The sequence below is a fragment of the Athene noctua genome, chromosome 13 (genome assembly GCF_965140245.1).
Source record: "Athene noctua chromosome 13, bAthNoc1.hap1.1, whole genome shotgun sequence".
NCBI lineage: Eukaryota > Metazoa > Chordata > Aves > Strigiformes > Strigidae > Athene > Athene noctua.
Window position 1 is genome coordinate 525,503 of NC_134049.1, and position 12,750 is coordinate 538,252.

The 12,750-nt window shown below is 39.8% G+C and overlaps 1 protein-coding gene across 3 annotated transcripts in view; it reads right to left on the reverse strand.

The window, feature by feature from the left end:
- Window positions 1-2,442: 2,442 nt before the first annotated feature.
- Window positions 2,443-12,750, reverse strand: part of LIPC (lipase C, hepatic type) — a 44,810-nt gene continuing 34,502 nt past the window's right edge. For all 3 annotated transcript variants that reach the window (XM_074917154.1, XM_074917155.1, XM_074917156.1), the window contains 5 exons: window positions 11,650-11,883; window positions 10,023-10,265; window positions 6,533-6,653; window positions 5,628-5,846; window positions 2,443-2,818 (listed from right to left, as the gene is read on the reverse strand). In XM_074917154.1, coding sequence (XP_074773255.1) covers window positions 2,713-2,818; window positions 5,628-5,846; window positions 6,533-6,653; window positions 10,023-10,265; window positions 11,650-11,883 — 923 coding nt within the window. In that variant the 3' untranslated portion in view covers window positions 2,443-2,712. The remainder of the gene's footprint in view (window positions 2,819-5,627; window positions 5,847-6,532; window positions 6,654-10,022; window positions 10,266-11,649; window positions 11,884-12,750) is intronic.

The window sequence follows — 12,750 nt, forward strand, 5'->3', positions numbered from 1 at the left end:
TGCTCTGTCCCCCTTCAGTACAGACTGGGGAGAGCCTGTTTGAGGGGGGCGTGGGATCTCGCCCAGGAAGCCTGAGAAGTTCATAGCTTAGGCAGCTGATGGTAACTGATGTAGATGCAATTCCAGTGACAGTTTGTCACTTCTGTAAATAGACACATGTGTTACAAACAAAACAACCCCAAACATACAAGCAGTAAAACTGACTGGTCTTTACCTTTTTCCAGAAGCAAAAACTGAGTTCTAGAAACAGTCCAGGGAGATGCATAATTTGAGTTAGACACACACACACTTCTCCCTCTGTTCTCTCTCGGTCTCATTTTTCATTGTGCTTTGGAAAACTAAAATGGCCACATTGTCACTTGTTCCTTGTCTATCCTTCTTCAGGACACAATCCCTTTTAACTTCATGCCCCTAAAAACGCTGTCCCTGAGTCCCTAGCAGTTCTCTCCACAGCTGCTACAGATGTAGAAGCAACCAACTTCATGGCATCACAGACTGATTTGGGTTGGCAGGGACCTTAGAGACCATCCAGTCCCACCCCTGCCCCGGGCAGGCCACCTTCCACCAGCCCAGGTTGCCCAAAGCCCCGTCCAACCTGGCCTTGAACCCTGCCGGGGAGGGGGCAGCCACAGCTTCTCTGGGCAACCTGGGCCAGGGCCTCACCCCCTCACAGGGAAGGATTTCTTCCCTATGTCTAATCTCAATCCACCCTATTTCAGGTCAAAGCCCTTATCCCATGTCCTATCACTACACGCCCTTGTAAAAGGTCCCTCTCCAGCTTTCTTGCAGGCCCCTTTAGGTTTATCTAGAACAGGGCTGGTGCTGACCTTCAGAGGTACTTATTGCTGAAATTCCTCTCTTCTGTGTGTGCTCCTGATTTGATTTTTGGATATTGTATTTAAGAGATTGTTTTTTTTCTATAAACACAGAACTTTAATATAATAATTATGGTAGGAGATTTAAGTATTGGGGATAGCAGCCTGAAGTTTGGCATTAATCACTGAAATTGTAATTTTTTTATATAGAAGGTGGAAATACATTTCATGTTTGAGAAACCAATTTGCTTCATTGAGCAAAATCTTCTAAAGCACAAACCTTTGTTTTCAGTGAAGATCCAAAGATTTTTTTACGTGGAACTTGTATCTAAATCTGTAAATAATTCTCCTAATCAAAATGCTACCCTAAGTGGTGATTTTAAATATCAGATCTGCTTCTAAAATGTACACCTTAGGAAGGACAACAGTTCCCATTTGTTAAGTAAGTATGCTTCAATTCCTGTCATACATAGTCAGCCTTTCTGATTCCGAATTGAGTATTCCCGTTTGTTTAAGGGAACGGTAGTTATTGAAAACAGCTTTTAAATGTTGGAAGTTGATATTTTGAATGGTCAGCAAAAATGCCTGCATTCAGTATTTGATCACTGTTAATTGCTTGCAGGATTGCTCACTCTGCTCAACTTGTTCATTTGTTGTGCTTTTTAAATAAATCTCACTTTAATCCTGATAACATCTGTATATTTTGATTCAAAATTCTCTGCAATATCTTGGCATGGAAAATATGCTTTGCTCCAGCAAAAAATCTTGCACGTTTTTTACCACTAAGAGCACATTTAAACCAAATTACATTCAGAAAACAGAGTTGAAGAAACATAATTTTTAATTAATCTTGTGTTTAGCATTACAAAGTGACAAATGAAATACTGTCATAGATATTGATTTCTATTTTACTATGCACTAACCATAAAATAAAAATAACCTGACACTATTTTTCTTTATGTACTTTAGATTCTGACACGGGAAACAAGAGAATTGTATATATTTGAATTTATGAAGTTTGTTTATATGCACTGAAGATATTTGAGGGTTTTACCATTTTCATTTATTCACGCAGTTTCAAATCATGCTAAAATCTGCTATACAGTAATTTAAACCTCAGGCCTTGCCTGAACAGGTAAATATGGTTTTAATTGAAAAGTTAACTGAACTCAGTTGTGCTAGAATTGCATGTAGTGTACATCATTATAATAATTAAATTACTAGTAATTTAAATTAGTACCTCAATTAAAATAAACAGCATTTTCCAGTAAGACAGGGTTTAGTAGAGTAGTTCTAGGTGGTGGCAGTTTTTTGCCTTGTCATATGGTGGTGACAGCTCAAGCATTCTGTATGTTGAGATGCGTTTTAGTTTTTTAACGTTACAAAGTAAAAAATTCAAACTCTGTTAGCCATGTTATCTATTGGGAATATTTCCTTCTATGAGTTTTTTAACACCCCCATCATTAGGAAATAGTTTAGGAAAGTTTTAACTGACAGTAGTTATTACTAATGTTTCAAAGTATTTAATGGAAAATGAGACTCCTTTTGTCCCTTAAATCTAACAAAATGAAAATTTTCAAAGGCTTATGGTAATGATTCTTTCAAATAGTAATCTTTATTTCTAGTGAGCGGGTGTTTTTTAAAACTTTAAACAATTAAAAAATGACAGTTGCTGTTGATGGAATTGCTCATTGATCAGAGAGTAGATTTGTGGATGAACAAACACATATTTCAGCATACCAAAGCATCACAAAATCTAAATTTTTAAAATTTATTTTCTTCGCTGCCTCTGAAACTATCAGGGTATTTACATTTAATGTAGCTCTGTGTTTTAAAAACACTTTACAAGATGTATTTTGAATATATTTTGGTGCATGGTTGTTTTTTGTGTTCTTGCTCATTTTCTGTTTTGTCTCGGAAAGCGATCTTCACATCTCACAAATGTTTTCTCTTGGGCTGGATGAAGGTGAACATTGTCAATGCTTTGAGAACAAAATGTCATTCTAGAAAGAAAACACAACATGTAAGCATGGTGTTACTTTTTACAGCTGCTACCTGTATAAAAGCATGGTTTCTACATACATGGAGTCTGATTTTCTTAATTCTCTTACAGGAAGGTAGCTGATTTTTTTTTTTTTTTTTTTTTAATAGGTGTGTGAGGAGAGAGATCTCTCTGGCTGCCAGGGTAGCGGTACAGAGTAAAAGCAGGCAAGTCCCAGGTAGTGAGTGCATTCCATGTGCCCTGGGTGCGTTACGCCTCCACCTCTTCTGGCACCGTACACTGCATGCTCCTCTCCGGGGCACCCCTGCACAGTGCTTTGGTCTTGGTATCTTCAGTGGCCACTGTCACTGTCCCAACTCTTACTATTACTACCGGGATTGCACTATTTAGCCTGCTAGTACTTACTTGGACTACTAGTCTTTAGTTGTGAGGTTATTAAAAATAAGCTAAGTAGGATGGCAACAACACCAGCAACTACATACCCTACGGAAATGTTTTCTGTATTTGGAACTCAAGTATGTTGGAATCTGGTATTTTCTTGCTCACAGTAGTCTGTTTATTAACTATTTTTTAAGTCTGTGCTGTTATGTTGTGTCTAACTGTCATTAGATAACTAACAAAAGAAAATTTATCATGTAGATGAATGTCACAGACAAAGGTACATGGAGATAAAATATTGTCAACAGTTTGTTCAAATGCTCGAGAAAGCACATACCGTGTTTATTATCTATTTTAATACTGAATTTCAAAAATTCCTAATTCTTCAATCCATGATGTTTAGTCTTTCCAAGACTACTAGAATCTACACATTCTTTGAAGAAAATACTTTTCCTTGTGTCCTTTGTTTTTTCTTTTAGAATCACCTAGTAACCTTTCATTCTCCCCTCAAGCATTAACACAGTATTTTAACAGTAACATATCATTTCCCTTCCTATGACAAGCCCAGACTGCACAGAACAGAACCTAGCATGTAATCAGTGTCCATTAAAATCTTGACACAAACTCCTAATTCTTCTTGCAGAAAAAAAAACTCAGAAGAAGCATTAGGTACCTGAAGATCCCAGCATCATTTTCTGTTAGTATGAATACCCACCTCAGTTACCCATTTTCTAGGATTTCTTTAGTACATAGTTGTAATTGTCTTGTGCCAGGTTACTGACACAGCTGTACTGGACGGGAGCTTTCTGGTTAAAAAAATGAGTATACCTGACATCCTTTCACGGCCTTCATACTTTTTTCTCAAGATACAGAAATCTGCATTTAAATGGAGCTTTCTGACCTCTATACTATGCTTTAATTTGCTTTGGCAGCTAAGTCAGTACTGATTTGGGATTGTTAATTTTAAAGCAGCAGGAGATGTACAAAAATTATATTTATTTTTTTTAATGTCAGGAGCATGTGCCAAGCACTGGGTTAGGACAAGAAAATACCTACAAAATACATTTTCATGGGGACAAAACCCAAGATTATATGGTCCTTCCTTTGACCCCCAGCACACTGAGATTATCTTACAAAAATGTCTCTTTGAGTTGCCTAATTTGTCTTTTGTGTCAGTATCAAGGAGATGCAGTTCTGCCAGTAAGTATTGTTCCATAGAAAGTCTGCAGTAGTTATAGCTGGAGCTGTAAGAGAGACTGTAGCAAGGAAAAATCACCTTCTAACACTGAGCCACAGTTACAAGGTACAACATGCTTTTCTCATTAATCTTAATTAAACTGCTCATTTAAAATTTCTCAAAAGATTAAAGCGGTGGGAATCATTGCAAGTTTTGTTACTTTGTCTTCTGGATGAAATTTCTCTGTGTGAATAAGCAGTTTCAACAGTGTCATTAGCATTGCTGTATGAAGAAACAAAACAAGGCCACTAGACTTGTTCTGAGTGATCCAGGTTCAAAGCAAGCAGCAGGGGAAAAAGAATACACACACCCACACACCCCCCCCACCCCCCCCACCCCCCAAAAAAAAAGACCCAAACAAACAAAACCAAAAACCCCCAAAGACAGACTTCAGCTTGCATTCATTTTTTTTTTTCTCCAGAAAACTGCTCTCTGATTGCTACTTCAGGGTTCAGCTGATAAAATTCACATCACTGATTTCATGCTATAGAAAAAAGGACAAGGAGTATACAAAAATTACTGTCCAGTACCACTGAAGGTGTGGTATGTAGAAGTATAGGTAGTCTTCTTTTCCCAGGACTGCTAATATTTTGTTTGCTCACTACAGAAATTTCAAAGTGTCTGTAGTTGAAACTTTGCTTCCATAGTTTATCACTCCAGGAGTCTCTTTATACAGCCTGCACAGTGTAGTAATTCATTATCAACTATCAGACATTGCACTGGCTCTTAAATGAATGAGACAAAAATAAGGGAATTTTATGATAAAACTCTTAACTTCAGTGAATAATCAGATGACTGTGTAGTTCTGCATGTGATCCTTCTAATGTGTACTTTCAAGGATGGGGATTCTGAGTTTCTCTGTGAAGTGGGTGTTGGAAGTCAAATACTTGAGATTTGGCATATTTTTTGTAAGTATTAACAAAATTGTCACCCAAGGTTATTGTGCCTTAAACTCAGATTAGTGGCAATGGTGAGCCAGAATGTTTCCTGCTATTCATTTCTGACCTGAGAACGAAGAAATTCTTTAAGTCACTCAAAAATCATGCCGCCTGATCTGAGGGGGAGGGGGGAACGCCAGAAGTTGTACATGGATAAATTCACCGTTGGTGTGAGTGCTGGCACTCAGATGTTTGTATTTGAACTCAGATAGTCTGTGTGCCAAACATCAGAAAAAATGTGTTTTCATTACACTTACTTTTGCTGTGTTTCCCCTGCTTTCACTCTTATTGTCTTCACTATAAGTCCTGGTCGACGGGTGCCTTTTGTCCATGGTATTATGGTTTGAACTGTGTCCCAGATATTTTCCCAAACTGCAGTTCCTTCCCATTTGAACTTGATCATTATTAGCTCACCAATATCAGTGTCCAGGGTGATGAGAAAAGAGTAGGTTTTATTCCCATTAATACCTTCAACTCTGTAGAAAACAAAACCAGAATAATGCTGTCTTAATGGATTAAAGTGAAAAAAATCTGTGTTTCTCTTCTCTTTAAAACCAAAGAAAGAACTTTGTTTCTTCTTCTCCAGGAGGAATCATTACTGTCTCTAGGATACTCTTCCTCCAGGTGTATAAAGTGGCAAAATATGACAACATGCTAGAAAAGAAGCAGGAGAATCTTGAACAGCTGGTGAAGCACTAGTGATTTCTGACACCAAAGGAAAGTGTCCTATAATAGCATCTACGTTACATCTTTTGTCTGCTGAAGTGAATGCTGACCCACACTGTTGCCTTTTCTTTTGTTCATACAGATCATGTCTGTCATGAGAAATATCCAGAATTCTTTACCTTAATTACAGCTGCTTATTTGTGCTTTGATTAGACCTCCCTGTGTTAGCCATGGGATGGACTGAACATGTGAACAGGATACGTAATGTTCAAGAAAACTTCCAAAATTACTGTTTGTTTTATAGAGAGTTTTCATGCAAAAGCTGTATGAACATTGTAAAAGTTTATGATTTTTAGAGAGTATGGGTGAATAGAGGACAATTTTCCTGTTTGTCTTCACTTAGCTGTACTAAACCATTTCACTCACAGCATGATCAGTATTACAGATTGGCACCTTATTTCTCACTTGAACAATGACATGTAATATCAGTACTCACAGTGTGATGGGCAGGTTTTTAACATCCTCCTTAGTGCCTGTCAGAGAGATGGTAAAAGTTGGGTCTATCTGCTTGCCTTGTATTTCATTGATGAAGTGGATCTTGAACTGGTAATGATAGACTGTAGAAAGGAAGAATTTGCAAATTGACAAAATTAATGGTCAAAGAACCAATAGATTTCTCAGGAAAAAAAAATAATTTTGCTTTCAAAGCAGAAAGTTCTATCTTATTTTTTAGAACAAATTTGTTGCAATTAAATCATCTTTATTTTTTCTGATTGTTGCTGTGCTGTGTAATCCCTTTGGGTTTGGGGCCCTGTTGCTCTGTTTAAAAGGGTAGAGAGAAAAGGTAACCTGGGCTGAGTTCCCTTTGGAGGATAAAACATTCTTCCATGGGAAGTATTTCAGTTTTTCTGAAGTTTAATTGTTAGAATTTCTGGCAAGCCCTCCATCTAATCACCAGACAAATCCTTATGACTGGGCATGGCTAGAGGTGTGTGATACGGTTTGAAGACCTCATGCAACAGTCAGGCTTTTTCTCTGATCAGCCAGAAAATCACCCTGCAAAACAGATGACTCACAAACTTTCCTTGACTGCATAAGGATACACTGTGTTTAACATGTGTCTGTTAACAATGTGACTTTGTTTAAGCATATTACTATAAGAAAGATGTGATTAATATTTTGAGATTTGGTGGGTTTCTAGAGGAACAGTGTTTAGGAAAGTCTTCCAATTGGATTATCAGAATGAAGAATGCCTAAGAAATCATCTGTGTGCTGATTAGGAGCAGTTTGACATTTAGTAAGTTATGAAAAAACCCCACTCAACATACAGTTAGAGGCCATGTGCGCACAGATATTGTCAGCTAGATTTGAATGTCCAAAACTCTTCTGATGTTTTTACCAGCCACCTTCTTGACAAAACTATAGATTTGTGTTAAGAAAATCCTAAGCAATTTCTATTTAAGACGACCTCAGAATATTTGGAAGAATTAGGGGTGTTGTATTTATCCTTGTAATCTGTTCAAGTTACACATAGGAAACTGTTCTGGTAAACATTATTGCATGTTAGGTTTTGAGTAGAAAGATGCTCTTTCCCCATTTCCTCTCCTCACCCACTTGAGGCTTCACTACATCTGAGAATGTCCCCATGGGACTGCTAGCACAGATAGGTTGGTTTTGGGGGTTTTTTGGCAGCTGTGAGAGTTCAGAATGGAAGGTATTTGCTAGAAAAGCTGCATCTTTTTGCTGTAGTTTTATAGTTATTGTATATAAGTGAACAAAGTGTTTTCTTTTGAAAAGGTGTCACTCGGTAGAAAACAAAATGGCTGATTCTTTGCTGCAAAGCAGATGAGGACAAAGTTGGCAGGGAGGTTTGTTTACAGATCGCATTTATTACTCTCCTGCCTTTCGCTGAGTTTTCTCTCCATGTAAAAACTGACTGTTCTAGTCTACATTCTGATAAAGCCTAGACTTTTGCTGTGGTTATGATGCTCGCTTTAAGGAAAAATGTGAGGTGAGCATATTCATATAAAAACTCTGACTCAGGGTCCCATCACAGCTTTGTTATAAATGTTAACTTCTTTGTAACACCTGGTTTTGGTTTGAACTGGATTAATGTGTGCTCCAGAATATAATGCCATTAACTTGAAAGATTAAATGTCAGATTTTGTGAAAGATGCAGAGGATTGTGAAGTGTAATGCTGAGTTTCTCAAATTTGTTCTGTTTAGGCTTCTTGCATGATCTGCAAACATTTTTTGAGTGTTACAGAGATGATTTTGTATACTCCCTCCCACAGTTGATGCCTTGTTTGGGAACTTAAGTGAAAGGAAACCATTATCTGGGGCACTGATATCTGCATATGCATCGAAGACTTTTTTTTGAAGCAAAACCAGTTTCAAGCATAAAAACGCAACATGTTTCAAACTGAAATCAAGCCCATAAGACACAGATATTTTACAAGCCGCAGCTATCTCTGTGTCCAGAGAAGAACCCAACACGGGGACGGTGTTTCTGTGCCCAGGTGTGATGGCAGTGCCTACTGTGCCCTTGGATCAATTTACTTTCCTGCTTCTGACAGTGACGTGACTGTACTGCAGCAAAATTACGTCAGGGACTAGACAAGGCCTCTGGAATTTTTAAATCTACTTCAAGTAGCTTCCAGAGGCATTTCAAAAGCGTAAGAGATCCAGCAGATTCAGCTGCTCTGAGTATCAGTGAGGGCCAAGCAGACCCCTCTGGACTCATAACCGTGTACTTCATAACTGTGCTAGTGGAGGACTTAAAAGATTTTTGTAAAAGTACCTGAATGTTTGTATTATTTAAAAATCTGTGGTATTGCGGTTGAGTCCTGGGTGCCGTGGGGAAGCAAGATGTGTAATACAAGCGTTATTTTTAAGCATTTCTCCTCAGGCCTGGAAAGCCCTTGAGCGCGAGGAGGCACCGTCGCCATTCCAGGTGCTCCCTCCGCCCCGAGGTCTCGGGCGGGACGGGGCGGGCTGCGCCCCGGCGGGGAGCCCCCCCTGCTGGCTGTGCCCGGGCGGGGGCCTGGGGGGCCGCCCGGAGGGGCTGTGGGACGGCGGCACCGCCCGCCGCTCCGCCACACGCCCGGGGTCACTGCGGGACGGAGGGAGGAGCAGGATCCCGCACCGAAAGGCCCTCGGGAGAGGCGCGGCCCTGCCGCTCCCCCACAGCCCCCCACAGAACAGCCCGGCTGGTTCTGGCGCCAAAGCGCACTGGAACCTTCCCCGGCAGGTGAGTGTTCACCAGCGGCGCCCGCCTCACGGCCCCGACAGACGGGCCGTACCAGCCAAGGGCCGGGCCGCGGCCATTTTGTAATGGAGCCTGCAGAGGGGCCCGCTTCCCTGCCAGACAGCTTCCCCTCTGTTGTCTGGTAATTCATCCAAGAAGCCACATTGATTGTCTTCCTGAGCTTACAAAATTGTTACTTAGTGCTCGCCATAAAGTAATTTAATGGAGATAAAGCTAGAGTACCAGTCACTTTACTTCAGTTCCGCAGTCCTGCCCTGTAGAAGTCCGTGCTGTTGTCTATCCGTTGTTTGAAAAGTAATAATTTATATGTCATCTTGCAGACTAATTGCAGATAAAATTTGGGCAAACTCACAACAGGAGGTTTTACAGGCCTCCCAGAGCAATTATGCTGCTTTTTTGTCTTGGCTGCGTGCCTGCATATGTTACAACACAGGCCAGGTGTAGGGAAATCCTGTAGATCAGGACCCTGAGCATCTCTGAGGCCTCAGATCTGCATTTAGCTTGTGGCCAGCATGCTTTTTCCCACAGAAATATTGAGAGTTGGGCTCTTAATTAAAGGGCATCAAGACAGCCTGCTGGGATTCTCAGTTGTCTCAGCAAATTGATCATTTCCCGTAGATATTATGAGCTTCAATAAAAGTGAACAGGATCGCACAGCTTAGGCTCATTCTCACACTTTGTGATCAATCTGGAGACTGCAAGAAGTATTCCCACAAACCTTTGAAAGGCATATGTGCTCTTGTTTTCAGAAAGAGTTGTCTGCTTTTAGGGAGCCTTTCTTCCCTGATGTTGTAGCCCAGTGTGTTGCACCGGTTCTTTCTACAGCTGAGGCACATGCCTTTGTTGAAAGTGTTGATGTCGTTGCACCAGTATGCTGTGCTTTGCTTATCGTTGTGAAGCAGAGAGTCGATGAACAAATGAACTGATCTCTCATGAGCACATTTCACAGTTTGAGTGATGCCTGCAAAAAAGCAAACAAGATTTTGCATGTCCTTGTTGCTCTTTACCATTTCAACTGCAGAGGAGTACAGTACCCAAATAAAAACATATGTTACTGTTTTCCCCCCACCCCATCTATTAGTAAAATGTCATGATTTTGCCTCAGAAATCATAATTGTAGCAACCTGACTTTAGGATCATCCAAAAATATTTTGGCTGAACCCATATGATAATAAATTTGAATAATTTGCTGCTTGAACTTCTCTAGCCTGACTGTTTAGGACTGTAATTATGAACCTTGATTTCATTGTCCTGGGTGTTTTGGTCAATACGAAATACACTGTGAAGCTAGATGCAGTCTTTCAGATCATGACATATTAAAGACAGCAGCCTCATTCTGAATGGTTGAACACTGTTGTCTTTTGGGTGCTCATGTGGTGATGTCAGATTTTGTTCTTACCAGAGTGATAAACTCATGTTGAACTGAAAATTGCTTGCAGCTATTACTGAGGGAAAAGGATCAAAAAATATATTCAATACAATAAATATTAAATGCATTGATCTGCTTTTACAAGAAGTATCTTTTTCTTCCTGAAGTGTCATCAAATTCCTAAAGTTATTTTCTTCTGTGTAATCAGGATATATCATGATGGACTGTTTTTATATGTCTTCACTGATAAGCTTTTTAGCTGATGCTTGGTTTCACATTTGTCATGAATTATCGGCTAACAAGTCAGGCCTACTTTTAGATAGTGTGATGGTAGTTGAGAAATATTTTTGCAATGCAGTGTGCTGGGTGAACAGTACTCTTGGGGTTTCTCAGTGAACAGTTCTAATGTTACTGTGCATCGGTACTTAACTTTTTTCAGTATGTTGCATCAGTCTCTCTATATGTTTATGTTTAGGTACATTGGAAATAAACTTCTATATATAAAACCTAGCCTGGAACGCTGGCAGTCAGGTCCTAGAGGGAGCATCATCTGTGCAGCTGAAGGACGGCGAGTTGGGAAAAGGTGAACGAAGCAGGTGACTAGTACAACCCTGTGTTTTGTTTGATTTGAAATAACTAATTGCACACTAGATGAATCTGGCTTAATTAGAATAAGTTTTCTCATTTCCTCTACCACTGAAACAAATATCTTTTAAATGATTTGGAAGTGCCTGACAGCAGGAGGCTCGTGGCCTCGTTCTCAGAAGTGCGAGGCATTCAGATTCTTACTGGGGTCAGTGAGAACAGTCTGAGCTCAACACGTGAAAAATCAGATAACCGGTTTCTGGAAAAGAAATTTCCTTACAAGTAATGGGAGATTAACCTCATGGGTGACTCTGTTTAAGACCCTAGAGACAGGTGAAGTTTCCCGGAGGCGCTGCAGTGATGCTGCATGTTTTGTGCTGTCGGCTCTTACCGGTGATTCCGTACTGTGCAATGTGGTTATACACGTGCATGATGTGACAGCCAGGCTGAAAGGTGCCTCCATTGGGATAGAAGTCGAAATGAGCCACAGGCTGCTTGATGCCAACACTGAGACCCATGTGCTGTTTAGTGAATGTATGAATTGCATCTACAAAGTTTGCATCATCTGGAGATAAACGGTCTGTTGGCGACATTCCTTCAAACAAGGGACCGGCAGGGTCAAGGCCTGCAACAAATGCAAATAATCCACTTGTGATATAGTGCAGATGGGCTGTTCTTTTACTGTTATGAGAAAAGTCTGTGATAAATGTTTAAAAACAGACAGCACTGGTCCTTTGCAAGGTCTTTCACAGATAGAAGCAGTGCTAGGAACACTTGTCCTGCAGAGGGTACGTGGTTACACCAAAAGGTAAACACAGACATTGTAATAAACAGTAAGTGCTGCATGCGCAAGGACACAGGCCCAGAGATAGATGTGTTTGTTATGGACAAACCATGCTCACTACTGCTTTGTCACTTGAGGGATGTTTACTTAATTTTTTTCTTTCATACTCTAGAGGTCATGCGTTTCAGAGGCCCTTTTGAAGACAACAGTCCCACAACAAGGTTGACTTTTAGCCCACATTTGGGACCTGAAACTTTATAAAGCTTCACTTATTTCTTAAGAGAGCTATATGGCTAGTAGATGTTTATAATAATTTTTCAGCCTTAAAGGTCTTCAAGGCAAATTATTACAGTATTCAGAAAAATAATACTCCACTTAGGGAGTCTTGCTGATTTATAGTTTGCCAGATATTTTTGTATAGTACTCTTTTTGGTTGGGAACTGATTTATGGAGAAGGACTACCTGTGTAGTTTAAAACTGCCTTTAGTTTTGATGACAAGTTTCTAAATTTGAGGTTCTTCAGTTGGTACTACAGACAGACATAGATGCATAGATGTAACTGGACAAGACAACTAACACAGGCTACAAGGAGGGATCTCACCCTGAAAGCATACATTTCCTTTTATTTTTAATAGCTTTTGTCACTATGAATTTTTGTAGCTTATTGTTACAAGTCTGAAAATTTTTGGTGAAGAATGCATATAGCTA